This window comes from Nannospalax galili, unplaced genomic scaffold (genome assembly GCF_000622305.1).
Source record: "Nannospalax galili isolate Female #2095 unplaced genomic scaffold, S.galili_v1.0 scaffold1398, whole genome shotgun sequence".
In the NCBI taxonomy this organism is placed as follows: Eukaryota; Metazoa; Chordata; class Mammalia; order Rodentia; family Spalacidae; genus Nannospalax; species Nannospalax galili.
In genome coordinates, this window is record NW_008342016.1 from 1,016,465 (window position 1) to 1,042,100 (window position 25,636).

The 25,636-nt window shown below is 39.9% G+C and overlaps 1 protein-coding gene across 1 annotated transcript; it reads right to left on the reverse strand.

Moving 5' to 3' along the window:
- Nucleotides 1-3,193: 3,193 nt before the first annotated feature.
- Dhrs9 (dehydrogenase/reductase 9) lies at nt 3,194-14,744 on the reverse strand. The gene is made up of 4 exons (XM_008837811.2): nt 14,397-14,744; nt 12,092-12,350; nt 9,228-9,391; nt 3,194-5,377 (listed from the first exon to the last, which is right to left on the reverse strand). Exons 1-4 carry the CDS (start codon nt 14,707-14,709, stop codon nt 5,154-5,156), a joined length of 960 nt encoding a protein of 319 aa, XP_008836033.1. The 5' UTR covers nt 14,710-14,744; the 3' UTR covers nt 3,194-5,153.
- Nucleotides 14,745-25,636: the final 10,892 nt, after the last annotated feature.

A 25,636-nucleotide genomic window follows, 5' to 3' on the forward strand; every position in this document is an offset into this window, starting at 1 on the left:
ATGCTTTTATTATTTTGTCATAAGTGAGAGAAATAAAAAAATAGAATGTAGAAAACAGAAATGAGTGTCTCTTTACATATTGCTCAAAATTACACATCATTTGTATGATCATCATTGAATAGGAAAGACTGATGTTAGTTTGAGTTAATAAAGGTTTTGTTTTTGTACAACCAGAATCAGTTTAGGAAAATACTCCGCAAGCCTCAGAATCTTCATATCTAACAGTGTTCTGAGCACTGGCTCTGGCAAGAGGGTGCCTAGGTAAGTCCTGGCCCTTACTAATTAGCACTCTAAAAATTGGGGAAATTGTCTACTTGGCTGTGGTGTCCTTCTCTAAAAAACATACCTGACTGAGATATGGTGAGGGTTAGATGAAATTATTCTTGTAACTCACAGCAAATGTGCTAAGAATCTGACTGACCTATTAAGCACTAAATATTTTTCTTGTATTATTTTTCTTGTTCCACTTGTGGGAAGTCATGTTTTTGTTCTGTCTGGCTCATAGATACCATCAAGGAGGGAAAACCAGGCTCAGATGACTGAGAGTAAGCTTTTACCTATATATGAGACAGAGTGCCTTTTGTCCACAGTCAGGCTACATATCCATAGTGGAATCCTTTCTGTCTCCACTTTCTTTAACAGAAGTGAAATATATCAATTTGGGGCAGTTGCTGTAAAAAAATGACAGAAGTTTGTCTTGTCCTTGCCTGACCGATTTCATGTTATAATCCTATTTCTGGGTATAGGAGCTGGGATCTGGATCTTTCTTGGGCAAACGTTACAAAGTAAGAGAGCTTGGAAATTGTTAAACTACAATCTGTAGCAATGCTCTGGCTATCATCAGGCTTCATGTACCAGGATGGAAATTAAAATTTTACCTTTAAGAATGAATCACAGTGGCTGGAGGGAGTTCAGCTCAGTGGTACAACATGGATTTAGCATGCATGGGGCCTGGGTTTGAGCCCCGGTACCGAAAAGAGGGGGGAAAAGAATCACAGCTAAGAAAAAGGATATTATGACTATCAATAGAATTGTTTTGTTTTTCAGTATGAAAGAATCCATGAGAGCTGGCCAGAAGCTTTGTCTTTACAAACAATCGCTTAGATTGAGTTGACACAAATCATTTCTAGATACCAGAGTGTTTCATTTTTGAGAATGCTTAGGTATTTCCTCCACACTAACTGGTCCGCAATTTCTTATGTTCTTGAGAATGACTGGGATTAATATTATGGAGAAAGGCCTAAAATGGGGCATTTTCTTTAGAGGCATCTAGCAATTTTCTTCTTTAAATGCTAGACTGAGTTGCCCACAGATGTTTTGGAGTTTTCTGGAGAGATTTTAAATGGAAGAGTGTCTCTTTAGTCTGGATAGTTTAGACATGTCCTGCCTGCAGGTAGCAAAATAGACTAAGTGGTTCTTGATGCTCTGCTTTTTCTGGGCTCAGGATGGCAGGCTCTTTCACAGTATCTCTGAATCAGCAGGTAAAGAGCAATCTCTGTGGCCCATGGAGTCTTCTCTGAGCGGAGGCTTGTGGGAGGGTTAGAGCCAGGGAAATACTCAAGGTTTACAGAAGTTACAGGAACTGAATGCAGTTGGCACATTGCTAACAGGAGAAACACAGCTGCAAGCTTGATCTTAGACAGACTGCTTGTTGCTCAGCCTAATATCGGCAGATTTCGGCATCCATTCAACAAACATTTATGGTCTGTGTGCTAGCAATGTATGAGCATTGTACAAAGATGAGCAAAACATCATAGCTACAGATTTCATGGCATCTGCAGTCTGGTTTAGGAGACCAATAGTAACTAATCACATAAACGCGTAAGCTTTGGTGATTGCCCTGAAGCAAATTATAGGGCAGAGTGTGTACAAGATCGAGAGATGGTAGTCGGAATTTGGAATTATATGGACTTCTCTGAAGCTGATCTCTAGAATGAGGAAATGAGATAATCAGGCAAAACGGGAACTTCTAGAAAGCAGCATGGGCAAAGGCCTGAGGTGGCAGAGTCAGGAGGACAGAGGCCAAAAAGAATGGTGATGAGGATTGCCAGGGCAATATGGTTTATGTCATGCATGTTACCCTTCACTCAGTGTCATGTAAACAAGCTGAAGGGTGGAAGTGAGGGTGGTGGAGGGAGCAGTAGAATGACTGGATTTTAACTTTGAAAAGCCCTGCTGCAGTGAAGAACCGTCACTGACTGTGTCTCAGAGTGAACATGCTGCAACTGAGACAAGAGACAACATGGTGATACACGGAGAAGTGACCGTCCTAGAGATGTCAGTGAAGTAAACATCCTTGAGGTCTCCAAGAGATGAAATTAATACTAGTTGGGAAGCTGGGGAGGGGCAGATAATAGTTCTGATAGAGCTGTGGAAGACACAGTTTGGCTTCTAGATTAGAAGGAAGAGTTGGAAGTTGCCTTGGTCCTTCTCAACTGAGTGAGGAAGCATTCTCAAAGTTGGCTGTGGCAGAAAACAGCACCTCAATTCATCCTGGCCATGGATCCCTGGAGAAGGTCTTCTAAGGCATTCTGAGTACTGGCCTGTGAATTATAACTATATCAATACAGCCACAAGGGAAAGATCATATCTATTTTACTTCTTATTGTAGGACTTCACTCAGAGAAATGCTCAACACATGACATGTTTCCAAGTATTTGGGGATGAAAATGTGTTATTTTCCCAAGGATGTTACGAATAGGAGATGTAGAGAAATCCAGGAGCCCAAGCCTGAGATGCTCTAGACACTTTCCTATGTCTCTCCAACGTTCCTTCCCTCATGAGTTTTGTGTCTTTGTTTAGATGTATAGCTCCATAGTATGAATATCCCGCCTTCTCCTTTACTATAAAACTCTTTATAAGGTGTTGGCATTTATATTTGACTTTATTTTGGAATGGAATGACATGCTTAATACTACTTTTTTTTTGGTCTTTTTGAGACAGATTCTCCCTGCAGCCACAGCCAGCTTCGAACTTGCTATGTAGAACAGCTGGCCTCCTCTCTCTCCCGAGTGCTGGGATTAAAGGTGTGTACCACCATACCTGGCTCAATGCTACTTGTTTTAAGGAGAAAAGTTTTTGGTGGGAATAAACAGTTCTCAAGTTGTAGCTACTTGAAGGAATAAGAAAAACAAAACAAAACAAAAAAACAAACAAAAAAAGAAAAACAAAACAAAACAAACTGCCTCAGCTCTAGGCAAAACAAAGGAAAATCAGAGTTGAACAACTGAACTAGAATGGTGGGAAGAGCAGCAAAGGTATTTCCTTTGGATTCTGAAAGTCTCGGTAGACCTGGGACATCTAGAAAATAGACAAGCAGAGTGTCATAGATTCTGGAGTGGTGAAATGGAGCCAAGAACCTGATGCTTGAGGTGAGAAGAAGGGGCTCTAAGTGGACAGTGCTGCTGAGCTTCAGCTGTGACGTGGCTAACTGCAACCAAATGAAACCAAAGTCCCACAGTGAACTGCGTCTGGGCTAAGATGGGATGACCTTGCAGTAGGTAGTGCAACCGCTTGGAAAAATTTGCTTGAGAATTCTTCTGTTTCTTTCTTGTGATGATCTTTTTATTTTGATACAAAAAGGATGAGCAGAACTATGAAATACATATCCAGGTAGACCGACAGCACCGAGCTTCCAGCCACTGATGTAAACTTGAACAGAGATGATCTCACAAGACCTTTCTGAGGGCTGGAAAGATGGTTCCATGGTTAAGAGGGTAACTGCTCTTGCAGAAGGTCTGAATTTGGTTACCAGTACCCAAATCAGAAGGCTCACAACTGTCTGCAACTCCACCTCCACGGCATCTGATGCTTCTGGCCTTCTTGGGCACCTGTACTAATTAATGTGCACATACCCACACACAGACATACGTGCACACATATAATTAGAAACAACAAAACTAAATCTTTAAAGTAGAACTTTCTGGAAAGGTGAATGGAATGAGCAAAATCAGTGACACCTTCAAATGAACATTGTTTAAAGCAACAAATATTATCTATTTTCTTCATTATAAGTGCAAGTACTCGTGCACTAGGTGGTTTTCTGGCCCTTTTGCATCATATTACTCTACAAAAAGTGTTGGAATTCTGCTAATATGGGCTTTATGTAAACACACAACAAACCTTTGTGAGTGGTATTGGTGCTGAAATCTGGGGACAACACTATTTCAGGAACCGTTTCTTATGGGTGGGATCCAGGCCCAGAATTGACCAATACAGAACCATGACAAGTTCTGCAAGTTGTGATCTACAAGGATTGTAACTGTAGGCTAAAGACAGCCTTTTAATTTAGCTTTCTGTCTCTGTGGGCTTCAGTGACATCTAAAAATGCAGACTTTTCAACCATCTCAGATATAAGGTGCACCAAGTAGTCCGGATCCATTACTTTCACATGTGCCAGAATAAACATAGATATACTGTTTTCCTTCTTTTGGAAGGATAAGGTAGACTGTTACTACCAGCCTTCCAGCAGAAAGCTGTGTGTGTATGGGGAGGAGAGTGACCTTGAGCAGGAAGTCCATCCTCTGTCCCCCTAGAGTAGGAGCTTGCATTCGAGTCCCTCTGCCTCCTTATCTGTTCTTTTTCACAGACCTTCCATTTCTTTCCTGGTCTCTTTCTCCTGTTTTACTTGAATTTCTTTCCCTCATTTTCACTGCCCCTCAGTTTCTATCAGTGCTATGTTACATCAGGTTTTATTGTTCTTCCTTTTCCTGCTCATATCAAAGCTTATCGGAACCAAGCGAGTTCCCAGCCTTGAGAGTGTTTTTCTCAGCAAGCTATCAGAACACATCAGATTCAAAGATTCTGTTTATCTCTTACTATTTTGATAAAGGCCAATTTTTAACATTCTGGATTACTGAATCACCACGAGGCAGGCAGCAGCTCATGGATCGGAGATGGAGAATCTTCAGTTTCTCTTTCATCCTACCAATCAGGCAAAGCTTCACACCAGGCAAGACCAGCTTCTGTGTCAGGCCTTCTCTGTCTTTATTTTCAAAGAAGGCTTGAGAAAAGATCCTGGAACTCTTCTTTTACAAACAGAAGCATAATCTAAATGCATCCAAGCTGAATTAGGTAAAGAATGAAATTGAAATGATGTGTTCCTGAAATCAGTCAATCTCATAGCCCAGGGCAGGCATTTGTGGTCAGTTGAGTCACACCGCTTTGGGGTTAGCCAGCTCTACTTTCTTTTTCAACAATAAAAAGTCTTGCAAAACTGTCGGCATGTGAGACAGAGGTATCCAAAACGTCTTGGCATCTTTTCCGGCAGTGTAGCGAGTCTTGGGGAAGACACTTGTTAGAGCGTGGTCCATGCACTCTACCACCGGAGAGAGGTCCAAGTTCACAGAGGATGTAGTGCTTTTCAGTTTGTCTAGACCTACAAAAGAGACCAAAATACCCTCATTCTTGGGAAGTAGAGGAGAAGCAGAGTGGGAGGCTAGGGTGCAGATGGGGCGGGGGTGTATGAGAGGAACTACATTTTAAGTTTGCCATTAGAGTTGAAGCTCACTGGAATGGTTTTCTAGTCCTCAGAAAAGGATGCTAGAATGCTTTCTTTAGGCCAGTGACTCTCAAACTTGGGTGAATAGCAGAATCTCTAGGAGGGCTTGTTGAAACTCAGATTTCTGGAGTATAACTTCAGAATTGCTGAGTCAGTAGGTATGATGTAAAGTCTTAGTATTTGCATTTTAAACGAGTTTTCAAATAATGCTGGTGCTGCTGGTCCGAGGACTGAACTTTGAAGACTAAGGCAATGCAAAAAGATACTTTATACAGTCCATGAGGACTTTGAGTCTAGGAAGTTACGGATTTCATTCCTAATTCATTTTGAGGAGAACTATGTTATAGGAAATGTGGGTGTCTCTGTATTTCTGTATGTGAGGGTGTGTGTCTATGCAGATGAAGAGTTCACTCACACATCACACAGCTTTAGGGTTCTATGAACAAAGAATTACTCTCAAATGTCTGAGTCAAGAAGCTAAAAGTTTTCTAGTTCTCTAGCAAATGAATTGTTTGAGTCATGAGCTAAGATCCCTCTGGAGAGTCAGATATTTTATGAGGGCTTGGGAAAGGTTTGGAATCCCAGATTCTTCAATAAAAGGTGTTTGAAAAACTAGATGTCCACAATCAGGGGGATGAAATTGGAATCTTACTTTATATCACATACAAAAGTCAGAATGGATCAAAGACTTACATGTAAGACCTAAATTAAAAACACAGGGAAAAAGGTTTTTGAAACTGGTTTAAGAAATAAGTTTTTAAAACTTTTTTATTATTTTTATTTTATTTTATGTGTATGAGTGTATTGTCTGCATGTATGTAAGTGTACCTGTGCTGTGCAATACCCATGGAGGTTAGAAGAGGGCATTGGATCTCCTGGAACTGGAGTTATGGACAGTTGTTAGCTGCTATTTGAGTGCTGGGAACCGAACCCCAGTCCTCTGCAAGAGCAGCTAGTGCTCTTAACTGCTGAGCCATCTCTCCAGCCTAAGAAATAAGTTTTTGAATGCCATTCTGACAACACAGACCAGGAAAGCCAAAATAGATGGACAGGACCTCATGAAACTAAGACTCTTCTGAGCAACAAAGGAAACAGTTAAAAAAGAGAGACAACCTATGGAATGAGAAAGTTATTTGCAGACATACGTTTAATAACGGGCTAATATTCAATAAGAAAAAAATAAGTAACCTGATCTTAAAAACAGGAAAAGAACCTGAGCAGACATTTCTCAAAAGAGGTCATACAAGTGACCATGCTTTATTCATAGCGCATGGTGAGTGCTCAGTATCACTGCTCATCAGGGAAGCATATTCAAGCCACAGCAAGATACCATCTTTGACCGCTAAGAATGGCTATTAAACAAAAGATAAGCAATGTTAACAGGGATGTGGAGGAAAGAGATCCTCCAGGTGCAGGAGTGGGACTATAAGTTAAAATAACCATCATGGAAAACTATAAGCAAGTTCCTCCAAAAATTCAAAGTGGAACTGCTGTAGGGTATTCGTGCGCTCTTAAAACATGTTTGAGCTGTGTCTTCTTGGCGGAAAAGCTGCCGTCTTAGATCTTTCTTTTGGCTTCAGGCCCCAAGTTGTTCAAAGAACCTATGTGTTAGTGGCTGTTTTAAATGACTATCCAGTCCACAGATTTGAGAAAGGTCACCTAAATTTATGGTCTACTTGGGGATTACAAGTCTGGCTGATTGCTAAATTCTGATTTGTAAAAATTGAATAAGACAAACCAGCATAAAATTAGGTTCAATGGTTTTTGATATTTCTTAGTAGAGAGAATTTTGAATGCTGCCAACCCAAAGAAATGATAAAAGTTTGAGGTAATTAATATGCCAATCACCCTGATCTGATTTTTGCTCTTTCTGTCCATGTAATGAAGTATCATGAAAAGGTATAATTGTTAGATGTTAGTTAAAAAATATTTTGAGCTGGGCGTGATGGCACACAGCTTTAATCCCAGCACTTGGAAGGCAGAGGCAGGTGGATCTTTGTGAGTTTGAGGCCAGCCTGGTCTACATAGTGAGCTCCAGGCCAGCTGAGGCTACAAGGAGATCCTGTCTCAAAAAGACCAAAACAAACAAACAAAACAAATAAAACCAAAAACAATTTGGAAGGAACTTGTTGATGTACTCATAGACATTTAAAAAAATAGCAATATCAAATACAGAAAGTTCATTTAAATGATTAGGGTTAAGTTTATTCTTTGACCAAACTTGCATGAAACCATCAGGGTCAGTGAAGCAGAAATACAGTGTCTAACGGTGGAGGCTGTAAACCTATAGTGAAAAATCACTTGGAAGGCTGGTCAATTAGATGTTTTAGATGATATTTCCTCTCTCTCTCTCTCTCTCTCTCTCTCTCTCTCTCTTTCTCTCTCTCTCCCCCTCCCCCTTCTACCTTTCTGTGTGTATGTTATATTGGGGTGATAGATGGGGATTTCATTTTGAAAACCTCTACATGTGTTTCTTATTTGACTCTTGAGAATCATTCAAACTGCTGATCTTGAACTTCATCATAGTTCACTGGTACGGTAACTAAAGAAGAGGCAGAATCACAGTTTGGAGGGATAACATGACATGTTGGGAGCTAGGACCCTATCTAGCTTAAAGCAAAAGCATAGTAAGTGTTTGAGGAACATCAAATAAACAGGTTCAGAAAGTCGAGGTGGAAGGGAAGGCCCAACACCAGAAATCTACCAAAAGTCATCAGTACATTGCTTATATTGCTGTGCCATGTCCAAGAATGGATGGCAGAGTTGGGCTAGCAGGGTTCAAGTCTATCTGTGAAATTTCTAGTAAGTTACTTACTATGTCTCTATTTCTTATAAAATGAAGGAGATAATAGCATCTTCTTCATAGAGCTTGGGGACTGTAAATGAGAGTGGGCGTGTAAGGCACTTAGAATGATGACAAGTATGTAGTAAATGTTCACAGTATCCATCATCACTGTGTAATGTTCATTATTATTCTCCTTCTGACTCAGTCTTTTGATTCATTACCTCTTTTCCTACTTCCCTTTCCATGTGTTCCTACACGCTTCCTCCACCCAAATAATTTCTTCCTGTTTTTTTTAGGCCATATTCAAACCTGACCTGTCCCATTAGGGCCTCTTAATCAGCAGAGTCCCTTTCCTGGTCTGAATTCCTTGAGCAATAAGAGACCACACCATTTAGCACCATTTCCTGGTGTTTAGGTTGCCCTAGGGAGTCTTCTTGCTGGCTGTAGGCTTGTTGTCTTACAGTTTCACTTGGTTCCTTTTTGCTACTACTATAATAAATTGTTAGGGTCAGAGCCTGAGTCTTCTCTCTCTCTCTTGTTACCCCCACAAATACTTGAATAATGTTGTATGAATGGCTGGTGCTTTAAAAAAGAGGAGCTATGCGTAGAGACAAAACCTGTGAATCCTGGAACCAGCCTGCCTGGCCTCTGGTCCTAGCATGACCAGGAGGCAGTGGATCACCTTGGAAAAGACATTTTGCTTTTCAAAGCCTCATTTTACTACTACAATAATTTTTTTGAGGCATAAGTGGCATAATTCAGAAGTGCTTAGTGAGTACTTAAAAATGCTCAGAGAAGCATGGTGTGACACTGGAGTTAACAGCCACGTTAACGACCCCTCTCGGTGTACTACTTTAGGAACTGTTTTTCATTTATGATTGAGTCTCCATCCTGACCAGGAGAGCAAATCCCAGAATCCATTTGATCTACACCCAAACTCACTTTTTTCAATGTAGCCTTCTCCGTACTGTTGTTTGACATCTGGGGACAGATGTTTCCAAATGGCAAGCTTTTTTTCAGTTGTCTTTATTGGATCTGCCAATTCTGTTTTGAACAGTCCTGGTTCAATGCATGAGACATGTACGCCAAAAGCTTTCATGTCCCGCCTGTGAAAAGGACAATTGAAGATTTTTTTTAGTTAAAAAATGTTTTCATCAACCTGTGGATCCAACCTAGGGCTCCATGCATGCTAGCCAGGCATTCTGTAGTTATATCCCTGGTCTTTATTTTTTCTATGTTTAATTCAAATTTATTTGGAGAATGTTTGCTACCAGGTAACCATTTTCTCATAAATCCTTATAGAATCACAGAACTATCTACATCGGAAACGAGCATCTTATTCTACCTGCAATTTTATAGATGAAGAAACTGAAATTCAAGATGGTAAAGTGAGGCTGGTTAATGGTTGAAGAGGAAATGGATCTAGATGGAATACCCCCAAACCCCTGAAGTCCCACACCAGGCATTAATTAATGAGAATTCAGGTTAAGTCTTTCTTAGAACTCAAAGTACCTTATGATGAAATGGATGAGTAACTGCCTTAGATGGACAAGTTTACCTTCAGTTTTGGAATGTGAGGAGATTGTAGCATGAATGAACAAGGATGCCGAATGAACAGGTGATGACCCCTGACATGCCCAGGTTGATCTCTATGCTGTTGAGTAAGCTTTTCCATCACATCACTGTAGACAACCCTAAGTCTACTTATTTACCGAGCACCAAGGTATGAGGAAAATTCTGGTGCCTGCCTATGATGGCCAAGCAATGTATTCCAGACCACTGCACAATCATTTTCTAAATTTAATGTATAGTCCTACCAGGAATATATAAGAAGGCAAAATTACTCACTTTTTAGATATCTTAACCATAATTTTGTTTTTGCAGTGCTGAGGCTTGAATCCAGGACTTTGTGATGCTAGCTAGCTAGGAAAGAACCCTGCCACTGAGCTACACTGCCACTGAGCTACACCCCCCAGGCCTCACATAAGACTTTTTATAGGCTCTAGTGTAAACTTAAAATATGATTCAATTCATTTCAAATTTTGCTTTCAAGCTATGTAATTATTACATAGTTTGAAATATATTTTATGGATAATGTAAATCAGCTTGGCCTTGAGGTATTTTGAAAGATAGGTCATATTAAAATCTAAAAGGCTATTTTTCAACTTAATTATATTTTATTCATCTGTCAATTGATGTCTGTTGGGTATGGGGAACAGCAGTTTCATGGGGGAATATGAGAAGATCTATTACTCACCTACTCATGAAAATAACATACAACCTGGGGACAGGCCATGCTACTAAGCTTATGAGGTACATAAACCAACATGAAATCAAGCACCTTCAAAGAGTCCCAATCCTCCCCAATGGACTGTTGCCCTTCAATCCTTCTGTATTCAGACATTCTAGAACAGCCACTGAACTGGGCCTGCATGCATAACTCAATTTCAAACACTAGTTTCATGTCCATGAAGACACAAACATTCTTTATTGATTACTTTCAGACATTGTATAGCTGCCTTGAAAATTCTACAAACACTGGTTGAAATATCTTTAAAAGTGAGCAAACCTCTAAAAATGCTAAAATATTATTATGAGATTGCTGCTTATAGAGTGGAACCAGAGGTCAACCCAGGAGGCTGTCATAAGGAGTTTGTCCATGATGTTGTTACTTAAAATGTGATGAGCCCTGAACCACCAGCAGCATCTGGTAGCTCATTAGAAAAGCAGAATCTCAGGTCACATCCCAGACCCACCCCATCAAAATCTGCATCTTTAGCAAGATCCCCAGGGGACTTAACTTCTCATTGACGCTTTAGAAGTATTACACCACTTTCATTGTGTTTATTTCCTAAGAGAATCAAACTTGGCAACTAATTTGCATGACAGAATGGAGTTACTCAGTCTTTACTAATTTTGGTGGGATCATTTATCCTTTTATTAGTAAGCTACTCCTAGACCTGTGGTAAAGATCATAACTGTAACATATGACTTTGATAAATACTAACTGAATTAAGTAAATTGATACATCAAAGGCAAGTCAATATAATTCTGTCTTTTCTCTTGCTTGTCACAACATGACTCAGTCAACTTATCTTCCATTTGCTTCTCTGGTCTCTCCTGCCTGTACTGTATCCAGGGAGGCTTACCTGGATTATCTGTACTCTGGCATCGGATGGGCACAGTCCATTAGAAGAGGGGGAGGGGAAGGGGAGGGAGAGGAGGGGAGGAGGGGAAATGGGATTCCTCACACAATTTTAATGCGCTGTCATTTTATTTTAGAACCTTGACTGAAAAAAAAAAAAAACCCAAATACTTGCAGTTTAGAGCTATGAACTGATAGCAGCAAATTCTGGTTCCAGGCAAAATCAATTAATAAAAATAAATTGCGTGCACACCTCCCACCTCACCTGTTTGTCCCACTGAATGCAGTTATAAAACCCAGACAGAGCGTATTGAGCAGCCATTTAAGAACTAACACTTTTCTGCTGGAGGCTTAAATAAGATGGTGCTATTATACCTACAACTGCCAGAACAGCAGTGGAGGAACCTACCCTGCACAATTCCCTATTGGAAAAATCAAGCTGTTGACTGTAAATTTACCCACTGTGAGCATCATGCATTAACACAGAAAGAAGAATTAGACCCAACAAAGACCTGGGTTTAAACCTCAGTTCTATCTCATTAGCTGGGTATCCCTGGGCAAGTAGAAATAATTTAAAGTACTAAAAAGGGTGTTTGGTACATACTAAATATTCAATAGGTGTTAGCTGCTGTTAAATCCTAAGTAAATTAATTTCCCTTACCTTAAGCTGTCATTGAAGCCTTCCACTGCATATTTGGATGGAGCGTAGCCTCCTCCACCAAATGCAAGCCGTCCTCCAATGCTGGAGACATTGATAACCCGCCCTCGAGCTTTTTTGACCAATGGAAGCATATTCAGTGTCACACTGATAAGTCCAAACAGATTCACTTCAATAGGTTCTCTGTAGTCCTCCACTGTCAACCAGTCAGTGGGAGCCAGCACACCAAGGACACCAGCATTATTGATCAGACCCCAGAGACCTGGAGCAGAGAGGGAGGGAAGGAGATGTGGAAAATGGCATTTATATGGGCCTCTCTGATGGGAATACATACAGCTCCTGTTTTATACAATGGTGCCATTTCCTCTGTGTAGTCATGCCTGCTCTGAAATATTTTGCAGTTTGGGGAAGTGGTAGCTGACAGAGTGGGAGACTAAATTGAAATTGTTGATGTTTGGTTACTGGAATTCAATCTCACTGCTGTTCTATTCTTGGTTCTGAATGTCAGATTTTTAAGCTTTCCGAAGGAGACTTTCTGCTTTCTCATCTCAGATGTTGAGCAAATTGGTCTGCTTTTCCTGCCTTGCAAGATGGCAGAGTACATTTATGAAATATTCTATACAGGCAAGAAGAGTCATAGGACTCTATGCTGATTTTTGCTAGAAAAAAATAAGTTACCTACTTGTTTCTTTTAAAAAATTTTTAAACTATTTTATTTTAAATTATTTATTTATGTATATGTGTGTGTGCATGTCTGTTTCTGTGTGTATGTATACCAGTGTGTGTGTGTGTGCCCGCAAAGTCCAGAAGATGGCATTGAATTCCCTGGAGCTGGAGTGACAGACGATTGTGAGTAGCCTGGTGTGGGTGCTGGGTACTGAACTCAGGTCCTCTACAAGGACTGCAAGTGCTTTTAGCTATTGAACTATCTCTTTAGCCCCTTTTTAAAAATTTCAAATTCCATGTTTTTTTTTTTTTTTTTTGGTCTTTTTGAGACAGGTCTTCTCTGTAGCTCCAGTTGTCCTGGAACTCACTATGTAGACCAGGCTGGCCTCGAACTCACAAAGATCTGCCTGCCTCTGCCTCCCAAGTGGTGTGTGTGTACCACAGTGTGCATGTGGAAGTCAGAAGACAACTTGTGAGAATCAGTTCTCTCCTCTTTCATGGTGTCTTAGAGACTGGATTCAGGTAGTCAGCCTTGCTGGCAAGTGTCCTTACCTGCTGAGCCTTCTTGCTGGCTTTTTGTTTCTTGATTGGAAACACGAATATTGTTAAAGGTGTTGGGAATTCAGGTATTAAAATTTGTCTCGAAGCTGAGTGTGGTGGCACGTGCTTTTGCTCCCAGCACTTGGAAGGCAGAAGCAGGCAGATCTTTGTGAGTTTGAGGCCAGCCTGGTCTACATAGCAAGTTCCAGTTCAGCTGGGACTACAGGGAGACTCTGTCTTAAAAAGAAAAGACAATTTTTTAAAATTCAATAAAATTTGTCTTGAGGTTTTATGAAATTGTGTTGGAGCTTCAGGGTCTCAGGTACATGGTGAGGATGCGAAGGTCAAGCACCTGCATTTGTTTTACTCTTTTGTGGATTCCAACATCTTCCATGGGAATTTCTCAATCTTCAAAGCTGATAAAATCCTCTCAGTTCAGAATGCTATTTTAGCAGAATCTACTACAGAGTGAGTATCTACTGCTCATTGGTTCACCTGGTCTTTCTGACTCCTAGTCTCACATCCCCAGGCCCTTTTTCTACCATACCACTACAAATGTGTGAGTTCTGCAACCATGTGTGATAAAAAGTGGGTCCCAGGTATCCAGATAGTGATTTGGACATTTTTCCCATACTCCCTGCGGACTTTAACCTCAACTCCTTTTGCTGTTATGTTGTTGGAGAAGGTCAGGAAGATTAGGAACTTCATCTCTGTCCTAAATTCACCCTCTGGAACTCAAGAGAGCATAGCTTGAAACATGGGTGGCTCAGAAGCTCTGTGAGGGTTATGAAGCATGCTACTAACCCAGCATGGGGGCTCATGCCTTTAGTCCCAGCACTCTGGAGGCAGAGGCATGCGGATCTCTGTGAGTTCAAGGCCAACCTGGTCTACGCAGTGAGTTCCAAGGCAGCTGGGGCTACAGAGAGACCCTGTTTCAAAAAGACTAAAAAAGAGAGAGAAAAAAAAAAAAAAAAGAAGAAGAAGCATGCTGCTGGGGTTTAGGAGACATTTTCTTGAAAGGCCTCTTAAAGCATGAATACAGTCTTGCTTTAGCTACTTCCCTGGCTCCTGCCCTCCACACCTCTCATCGCTCACCGCTCACCTTTTTCCCCTACGAGCTTCTTCACCCACTGGGCAGTCTTCTTGACATTCTCTGGGTCAGTGACATCCAGAAGCACTGTGTGAAGTCTCTCTGAGGTTTTTGCTTTCAAAGCTGTCGATCCTGACTCAGTTAGGCAGGCAGCAATGACACAAAACCCCTTTTTATCAAAAGTTCTGGCTGCCAAGTTTCCAAAGCCGGTGTCACACCCAGTGATGAAAACATACTTATCGGTGATGTCTGAGATCTTCAATTGTCTTTTATAATTCCATAGGAAAGCACAGAGGGTCAGGAGCACCAACACCCAAAAGAGCATTTTCCTTTTCTGTATGTGTCAGGGACGCTCTTTTCATATACAGTAAGGACGATGTCCTGAGTGTTCAAAATTAGAAAGAAAATTCAAATGAGAACCACCAAATGCTGATGAATTAGAGACATTTAAATGTATTTGAGTAGATAAATGGATAATTAAGACTAATTATTTGGTTTCTGGTTGGGAAGATGGTCACTTAAGTCACATACCGCTTCTTTAAGGTAATGTCAAAACCAGCCACCCAGAACTCAGAGCAATTCAGCTGCAGAGAGGTTGGAGTAGTGGCAAACATGATGTGACACGGGTCACTGCGTGGATGGGGCAGCTGTAGTTGCATGGAGTAGTGGACATCAGTCTCACATGTGAACTCAGGCATCTGAGAGGTAGGGTTCCCACAGTAAAAATCTTATCTCTCATCACATAGTGAAATTCAAGAGCAAAACAGGTTCAAAGCTATTAGTAAGTATAGCTTAGTCTTTCTTGTTCTGCCAGACTCCCAATTATTTTCAGAATGTAAGGGAATGGAGGGCATTTTCCTGTTCTCACTAGAAAAACCTTCCCAAGGTGGCTTCTATTTTCTTATGCTGAGTTACTATCAGCCTTCCACCCTGGTGAAGCAAGCACTACCATTCTGGGCAGTACACACTAAAGTGGGAGGCCCCAGTAAGTTCAGGAGAAAGGGAAGACCAGACGAGACAAATGCTGGCCAGTGCCCAGTGTTTTAAATCTTTAAAAATCTATCCTGAACACTAGCCTCCTGTGAGAAAAAAAATGTATAAACAGAATAAAATGAAGCAAATTCATAGTGTAAAACTGAGGCTTTGAGCCAACTGCAGTGTTAATTTTGCTAGAGCTAGTAGTAGCTTAGGACCTAAAATCAAGCGGAAGGGCTTTCCCTACCCTTCTCAGGGGCCTGCACCTCTGTCTTCCCTCAGCATGCCATGCTTAGCGCTGAGGAAGCACACCATCTAGTAGGAGGAAGTGCACAAGTGGAGGAGGGCAGACTAGCTCCCTGGATGCCTTAGATCGGAAGTCATGGAGGCCCAGCCCTTCTAATCCTTCTAACTAACTGGGGAGATCATCAGCTCCCTCTCCACACAGGAGCACTGTATTGACTCCTTAGTGTAGGGAAGAGGAGTCAAAGAAAACATCAAATAGGGAAAGAACACATTTCCCTCTCCTCACAACCGACAGGCTACAGTTTCCTGCCATGCCCACACAGTGTCTTTTGCTTTCTTTCTTTTCAGTTTTTGTGTTTGTTTTGAGACAGGGTCTCGCTATGTTGCCCTGGCTGGCTGGAACCTGCTATGTAGACTGGGCTGGCCTTGAACTCAACAGAGATCCACCTGACTCTGCTTCCCAAGTGCTGGGATTAAAGGCATGTTCCACCATGCCTGGCTTTTTAAAATTTTTTAATTATGTATTTTTTGGGGCATTTGTGTGTTAAGTACATTGGATCCCCAGGAGATGGAGTTACAGGCAGCTATGAGCCGCCTGATGTGGGTGCTGGGAACAGAACTCAGTTCCTCTGTAAGAGCAGTACCAATGCTCTACCACTGAGCCATCTCTCCAGCCCCCATACCATGACTTTGTCCTTGATTTGACCTTCCCTTAGAATCACACAGACCTGGAAAACCTTACCAAACCAATAGTCCAGAGCTGAAATGTAGACCTATGGATGCTTCCAGAATTAGGGCTGTTTATGAGCACTAAGCAGTTTTATGAACATCATGATTTTTCCATTTTTTTTCCTTTAAACCCTTTTAAAAGTAAAGATCATTACATTTGACTCAAAATTTCATTAAATATAAATTTATATAAACATAAATAAGACTTCACGTACACAATTTCCAATGCTGTATAAGTAAAGAATATTTCAGATAAAAACAATTCAAATTTTCTCCTCAAGGAAAAATAATGGCCCTTTTAAATCTTTTTTTCTCTAAAAGATTTATAAAGGAAGAAAGGACTAAAGAACTATCCATCAACAAATATTAAGCCAGAAAGAAATATTAAAATATGTGAGGTCTGAGGAAAGTGGATAACTCATGGTGTATGGCTTTAAGTACTTTGGAAACAGATTTTTAAACTACTATGGCTTAATAATTTGGTGCAGTTTCCCCAAACCTTCCCTGTGTAGGAATTAGGATTTTTCACAAGTACATGTCCACACAGCAGGGTTTCCCTTCTCAAATACATAATAATCAAAAATATATAATTACAAGGACATGCAAAAGACTCTTGTGAAATTATATATTTAGGTATTTTAATGACATTTCATATTTGTAAATTTAATGAGTTATAGTGTTTAAGTCTGGACTTGATAGTTATGAAATATTGAAATATTTAGTTACATTTACATTAACTTTCACTGTGAGCCAAATTCCCAAAGGCTTTCTTTGAAGGCAGCCAAAAAAAAAAAAAAAAAAAAAATCTGTAGATTTCATTGTTCTCTACAACAGTGGATAGGATTTGTTCTGATGTCAGTTTTGCCAGGGGCAAAGATGAGGGGGAATAATATTGAGGCTGTGGCCTCCCTTTGCAAAGCATTCTGTACCGAATGTTTGTAAACAGTCTCATTTGGTCCTCTCTCCAGCCTCTTAGAGCATATTATTTCTTTCATTTATAGACGATAAAGCAATTTCAAGATGATTTGCCAGGCCCAGGGGCACTGTGGCACTCTGCCTTTCCATGTGAGAGACTGGGATTCCTGAACTCTGGTAGCTGGGGCTGAGCAGTGTCTAAGCTGAACTGCTAGAGTCAACACCGGCACCTTGCCATGGGTGTCAGGAGGCTGGGACAAAACTCCTCAACCAAAAACAACTTCTCACATCTGTAATCATTCCTACAGTCATCTCCCTGCATGCCCTCCTCTGTGTAAGTGGGAGACTGGGAAGCTGTGAGGAAAGTGGGTGTCATTCCTAGGTATCAGGTGGGTTACCAGCTCCAAGGGGCTTGGATTTGGGTAGGTGGATGGTTTGGGCATCTATGAAAACCCTTGGACATAGAGGTTCTATAGAAACTTGAGTCTCTGTATAGAATTCAAAGGGCTAGACAGTTGGATGGAGAAAAAGAGTATGTTTTCTTGAAACCCTTCTTGAAATTTAGCATGTGCATTACATGCTAAACAAAAAGTAACAGTTACTTTTTGTTGCTGTGATAAAACACCATGACCAAGACAACTTATGGAAGAAAGAGCTTATTTTGTCTTACATTTCCAGAGGAAGAGTCCATAACGGAGAGGCAGGCATCACAGCTGGAACAGGAAGCTGAGAGATCACATCACAACCGCACGCAGAAAGCTAGAACTAGATGTGGGGCAAGACTATAAACTCTCAAAGCGTACCACCCAGTGACATATTTCCTTCATCAAGCCTGTACCTCCTAAACCTCCCCATAACACCACCAACTGGGGACCAAACACTTGAGAAATGGGGGGCATTTAATTTCATTCATTCAAACTACCACAGCATGCCTTTCAATTATGAAAATAACAAACCACAGCAGTATTTGAAATACCTGTAATTTTATTATCAACAGCAGCCATAGTATTTGTATGTTATATTGCTGCTGTTACTTATCTCAAAGTATTCTGCATGCTCATCAATACTTAAAAATTATGATAAATTTTTTCCTTTGTTTTTTTCTTGTTGTTGTTGTTTTGTTTTGACACAGTATCTCCCTGTAGCCCCAGATGCCCGGGAACTGTCTATGCAGACCAGGCTGGCCTTGAATTCACAGAGATCCTCTGCCTGCTGAATGCTGGAATTAAAGACCTACTCTGCCATGCCTGTGACTATCATTCTTAGAAATATAATGCTATTAATGTAATGATCAATTTAAAATGCCTTTGATGTATTTCAGCATAGCAGGCAGACTTTATGATTCTACGTATTTAAATTCATGCATTGAGAAATATTTATACTTATAAGACAATTGTGGTAATAACAGTCATGTAAATCCAAATTTCCTAGAACATATTCTCCAAAATACATCCATTTCAACAGGAACAAGTAAAATCACATGAAGTCCATGCTTTCAATATAACTAGAAAAGACAATCCTAAATTTTCATGTTTCACAATGTCACAAAAGAAGAGCTGTGAAGATGGAGGGGGAGGTGCTGGTATGGGTCCTGTGGAATCAATATCAACTTATGGTTTTGAAGATGTATAAGTAGATACGTAAATAAATGCAAAACCGCCTAGATCTACCTAATAAACTGTAAGCAACATACCAATGCCTCAGATTCTAAGTATCATACTCATTATTTTTGGAGAATCTGATATGAACAATGAGTTAGGCTGGAAAAATACAAAAAGAGCCTGGAACATTTTATGCTACAAAGTAAGAAGGGGGTCAAAGAATGTGGGGGGCATAGAAAAAGTGCCTGAGAGCCAGTTGGAAGGGTTTCTATAAGCCAAGGATGGGATGTAACGAGTGTCAAGGCAAATAGCAATGGTAATGCATCCTAGCTCACTGAATATAACATGAACACAAGCTCATTCTACTGTACATCAAAAACCAAATATGTCAGAAGGAAAGTCTTTCTTTAGAATTATTGTGACAACTAATAAGTGTCAAAGCAGGGATGCAATTAGAAAATCAACATTAACGACTGGCATAGTAACAAGCAGGAAATATCAATGGATGTTGAAATTTGGATGAACAACAATGTAGAATTTCAATGGAGGTCACCGAAAGACACTTACTCATTAAAAAGAGAACAACAGTGATTTCACAGTGAAGAAATCTGAGATAGTATCTTAGCCAAGTGATAAAAATTGATATTGTCATGGGCAAACTAATACCATGTGCTTCCTGATTGGTGCACCAGAGAGCATAGAGCATTACTCTATGCCCAACTCCCAACTAATCAGGCATGGGGGAAACTTCTTTTGATTCTATAGAGTGTGTGCTCTGTGCTCTTCAAAACCACCAGGGTCATGAAGAAAAAAAGATCAAGGACACTAAAGAGACAAGGCAATCAAAACTTGGAAAAAAATTTTATAAATTATACTTTGAAAATTATATTGTGGAAAATGTCTTGCTTTTCAGAAACACTATTTGAATGCCAAAGTACTCAAAGATTAAGGGGCATGATGCCTTCAACTTGCTTTCAAAAAGTTCAGAGAATAATAATAATCATAAATATAAAATCATATGTGTATATAAAAATAAGAAGAATATAAATGTGGTAGGATGGTAATGCTTAAGGACTCTAGACTGTACCATTCTTTTAAGTTTTCTATAAGTTTGAAATTATAGTCGGTCCTTATATCAGTGAGTTCTACATCCATAGATTCAACCAACTGCAGACTGAAATAGTTTCATAAACTGTATCTCTATTGAATATATGGAGATTTTTTCATCTTCCCTCTTCCCTAAACAATGCAGTATAATTATGTACATAGTGTTCACATTGTACTAGGTATTACAATCTAGAGGTGATTCAAAGTATACAGAAAGGTGTATGTAGGTTATATGTAAGTACTGTGTCCTTTTATACAAGAGACCCAAGAATCCACAAATTTTGATATCCATGGATAAGGGGGCCCTGGAAGCAAACTCCCACATAACCTAGTAATGAATGCATCTCATTCATTCTGCATCTCAAAACAGAAAGCTAAAAATCGGGCAAAGAAAAACAAAGCATTACTTTTCCCAAATAAAGTCTTCACTGGATTGCTTTTGGCACCATGCACAAAATAGGATGCCAAGATTTTGGAGTGACCTTGGATACCGAGTTGCCTGCCCTCTTCTCTCAGATACCCCCACTCTACTGGAAAAAAACAAAACTTTCCCTTTCTCATCTTTTCCACTTCCCTCTCACCCACTCTCCCTAAACAAGCATTTTCACCAGTGACAAGAAAAAAAGAGTAATTTAGCTAAGGGTGGGCTCCAACTAAAATGCATTGTCCTTGTTGGGTGCTCCTCTGGGCTGAGGTTGATCATAGAGGCTGGTTTCCCAACAAGTAGCTTGAATTCTAGGGACTGCTCACTCTGACCTTAGGAACCCTTGATTAGCAAAGGTCCTTACCCCAAATATTATTATCTACAAGTGTTAGCTCTTTAGTCTCTGAATTTTTCATTTTTCTAGGTCATTGAGCTAGATCAGCTACAAACCAACATGTATCTTTGACCCCTAGTAGTATTTTATTTTAGCATTTTTATTGAATTTTAGTAGTATTTTAGCCAAAAAACCATCCACGAACAACAGTCCCAGGTCACAGCTTTCAGGATCATAACCCACATACAGAAAGGGGCTGACAGCCAATAAACTCATCTGAGAAGTAAATAAGTAACAGCAACTAACAGGGCTGCCTCAAACCAAATCCACAAACTCTGGTCATCCCACGTGGTTCCTTGATCTCAGCAATTCAACAGAAGGGCACTGACCGCAGTTGCTTCAGTGTTTACCTTCTATGTCTTCCAATTTATCTCACAACAAACTGTCTTGGCTTGGAGAAGTAGAGTAGTGTTTAGGAGTTCAGACCTGAGAGCCTTGAGCAAAGCACTTCTCTGAGTCTCCACTTTCCCAACTTTAGAGTAGTGATAGAATATTTTCCTTAGCATGTACCTGGTGAACTAGCATAGTTAATGCCTGGTCCCCAGGAAGAATCCTGCAATGCTTATGGCAGTTCAGCCACCTCTAGTATGTGTTGGCTGCTCTGTCTGTTGCTTATAAGTAGGCATGAGCTTCTCAACTGCAGTCCTTTTGATGTTTTGGACTACGTAATTAATTGTATAAGACCTGTACTGTGTGTTGTAGCATGGTTGACTGACGGCATACCATGTTTTAGGCCAAGTACTATCCTGGCTTCTACCCACTAGAAATCAGTAGCCCTTCTTCCTCAATACCGATAAAAATGTCTCCTGACATGGCTCAATGTCCTGTAGAGACACCTGAGAACCACTGGTCTAGCACTTAAAGAAGCTAAAAGAAATCTTGAGGGTCAAGAATGTCACAGCATCCAGGACTACTTTTCTGGAAACCCAGTCCTTAATTTTTTCACAATTTCTCATTGATGAGAGTCTATGTTTTTAATGACCTTAACAGAAAAGTTTTGTTACTTATAAAGGCGCTTAATCCTGTTTTAACAAGCATTAAGTTTTGCAATTAAAGATTCTCTTTTCTTATCAGGAGGATAGGAGGTAGCAATAAAAAGGCCAAAAAAGGCCAAATTTATGTATGACATTATTCATGACTTTAGAAATGGCAGAATTAGCACTCGTAGCATCTGTGAGGCCTGGATTCTGGTCGAGCCTTTGGAGTCTGGGCCACAGTCACCTTTTCTGGGTGGCAAATTGGTCCTACAGAATTCAGGAAATGCCCTAGGAAATCCATGGTTCTCCAGCCCTTAGTTATTAAAGTCATGTACAAATGCAGATAACAGCTGTGGTTGATTGAGTGCTTACCAAGGTCTAGGTCACAGCTTGTTGAACTGTGGATCAAGACCCAATATGGGGTATGTAACTACATGTGGGATTTCAAGAATAAATGGCAACAATAAAAGGCTTGTGAATGTGCAGGGATCAAAAGTTGGTTCAAAATCATACATGGAAGGAATCCAAGGTGTTTCTGGCAGGACTTGACCATGTTGCATCATGTGACTTCACAGAAGTCTTGGTTTAGAACACACAACCCATGTACTTTGTACCACACATGCCACCACACCACACCCCACCAGCAAATGATGTCCAAAACACCTCAGCTCGTGTTCAAGACCATTGGATGTTAAGAACTGCAGTGTTTTTAGTACACGTACAAAAATGTTCTGCTCTTAAAAAAAAATTCTTGTTTAATTACAGGAAGCAAAGAATTACTGTTTTCTTATTGTCATTCTTTAGCCAATAAATATCAAATTGGTATATTTTTGGGTTGTTCTGTATTAGAACATTTGATTATAAAAATTACTGTTTGATTTCCTGACCTGAGCTTTATAAAATAAAAAATCATTAAATGAATTTTGGCTTGAGATTAAGACAGAATTTTCAACAATTTCTGAAATGGCCCTGAACAAGTTTCTGCCATTTTGTACTATACAGTTATGCAAAGTAGTGTCTGCCATACTGACAATTATAAAATAAAAATATCAATTGGCTCTGAAAATGTTGAGGATGTTCTCTTTGCTCCAGAATTAAATATTTAGCTGAGATTTAATTCTTTATTTTAAAATAATCAAGCACATCCATCTGATTAGTGTGTAAATTGGCTTTACTCTTAAATAACTGATAAAATTATGTATACACAAAATAAATTTTTTTTGGTCTTTTTGTGACAGGGTCTCCCTGTAGCCCCAGCTGTCCTGGAACTTACTGTGTAGACCAGGCTGGCCTTGAACTCACAGAGATCTGCTTGCCTCTGCCTCCCGAGTGCTGGGATTAAAGGCGTGTGCCACCACACCTGGCCTACACAAAATAATTTTTGAAAATAAATCTGTTTATGATTTGCCATCAGTAAATGTTTCCTTTGTACACCTATTTTATAGACCTATATATTTGAGATTATATAAAATTTCTTGGGTGCAAAGGGGTCACAAATGGAAAAAGTTTAGAAAACTGCCCTAGGCTGCTGCTAGCATCTCTAAATATTTATGTTATTTAAACCTCATAACAAAAATATTTCCCTTTGTGCCAGATGTGGTGATTCATGCTTATAATACCAAGACTTGGGAGGTAGAGGCCAGCCTGGGCAATGTAGTGAAATCCTGTTTCAAATTAATAAATAAATCTCCACATAAATGAGGTAAATGCAGGCTAATTGAGTCAAGATACAAGTTACGATTCTAGGGTGGCTCTGGGACTGCTGTGTAGACCTTTGTTGTTCAAGTTCTTTTGTTTGTTCCCATTTAACTCAGGCCTCTAGGCCATGTGCACACTTCTTTGACCATCTCTATGCCTTGTGTGACACATGGCCTTGGTCATGTTAGGCAGGAAGGAAGGTAGATAGGAGGGGAAGAAGGAGGTGGCCACTCTGGCTCCAGGGTTCTGATGACACTTGAACTGATTTTTGAGATCTTTGAATATTGGGACAAAGAAATATAATGATAAGTGCAGTAATACAAAATTCACACTTCCGATTTAGGTAATAAAAAGTTTTAAGATATTTCATAAATCTCATAGTATTTATCTCGCTTAAGTATTAAGATGTTTTTGGAGTAAGGTTGAGTATCATAAATTAGAACATATTTTTAATCTTTAAAATGTTTTTGAGAATTTCATACATGAATATTTTATTTGAATCACTTCCACACCTCCTGGTTCCCTAAATAAGGACATTTGCTAAAGGACGTCTGGCATCAAAACTCTATGAGAGGGGAAGAGGGGATGGGGGAGACTAATGCATTATTGGTTGACAAGAGGAAGGGAAACATCTTACCAGAAACCCTCTCTCCTGCAACAGAGATTCAGAAGGAACCCAGAAAGAATGACTGACGTTCCCTTTCATTAGACACACAGACTGTTTAAACAGGAGCCCCTGACTTCAGCTATGAGAGCACGCTGTGCTGGGAAGCTGGCTTGGGCACTTCTGCTTCCTGCTTCTTCTTCCTGGGTTTCTTAGTAAGTAACTGATTTTGCTTCTTTAGGTTGGCTTCCTCTGCTGATTAACTATAGGTGACACAGCAAAAACAAAACTGATGTTTCAATGTCCTGTTAGATAGCAGAATTCTTTCTAGATGGTTCCTCCTATACCACTTCATTTTATTTCCATATAGCTCCACAAAAGATTTTCTTTTAGAAGAAAAATTTTAAACTGAGTCTATTTACTTTCAATTTGTTGTAATCATGGTCTTAGTGGGATCAACAATTGAGTTGTTTACCAAAATGCATCAAATAGATAACATTTAGCAATCGTTTTCTGAAATATTTTTTGAGACTTTTGTACAAGTGTTCTTAATATTGACCACATTGGAATGTGTATGCTTTTCTATATTTAGATATTGCATATATGATTCATGTACAAAGAACTTATTTTTACCTTTTATTGAAGTAAAAAATTCTGTTTCTTTTTAACCTAAGTGGTCTTTCAGAGATGCCTACTGCACTTTAAGGAAAATGAGCATCAGAGCCTAATGATATAAACTAGTTCTTACAACTGAGAATTTGAAAAAAATTCTAAATGGAACCAAGGAACCTACATGAAATAAGCTTGCAGTAAACAGTGTTGTTCTGTTGAGAATCTAATGAAAACAATATTGGCGCTGACGATCGCGGCATGGCTGGGATAGTAGTCATCATCCTGAGATGATAAGTACCCTCACTCAGTGGGATGAAGCAAAGCCTCCTTAGTTACAGTTCTCTTGAATCCCTGCAGAAGGAGCTCAGCTCAACAGCTAGCGTGGCTTTACGTAGCCAGACAGAGAGGTGTGGAGAAGCTCCTGCCCTTGTTTCCTCTGCAGATTCAGATCAGCCACTGCCCCTCTTCACCAGGTGCACAAACCTACTCTTTTGTCCTAAGTAAACAATCTCTTAAAATAATTTACTGCAACATTTACAGTAATTAATATTAATCATCCCCAGACCCTCTGGGCTTTATTATTCTATGTGTGCCCTGATAGTAACAGCATGTTGGGAATCATTGCTAAATCAATGGTTCTTTTATTTATTGTCACAGAATAGTAACTGCTGTCTGGAAGGGATTGTATGTTGCATGTAATTATAATTTATGGTCACAAAGCTTCAAAGATAGCATAGAGAAGCAGGCATTCAAAGCACAGAGAATGCATGTACAGATGCAGAAAGCATGTTCAAGTCTTCAGGACAGTCCTTCCAACCCTGGTTTAAATACTGTTCCCTGCCAAAGTAACACTCGTTATACAGGCTTCAAAGTAATTCCCATACTCTCCATTGGCAATATACAAAGCAACAATTTTTCTTTGTATTTAAGCATTGAGATTTACGCTAAAACTTGGGTACCCTTTTCAAAT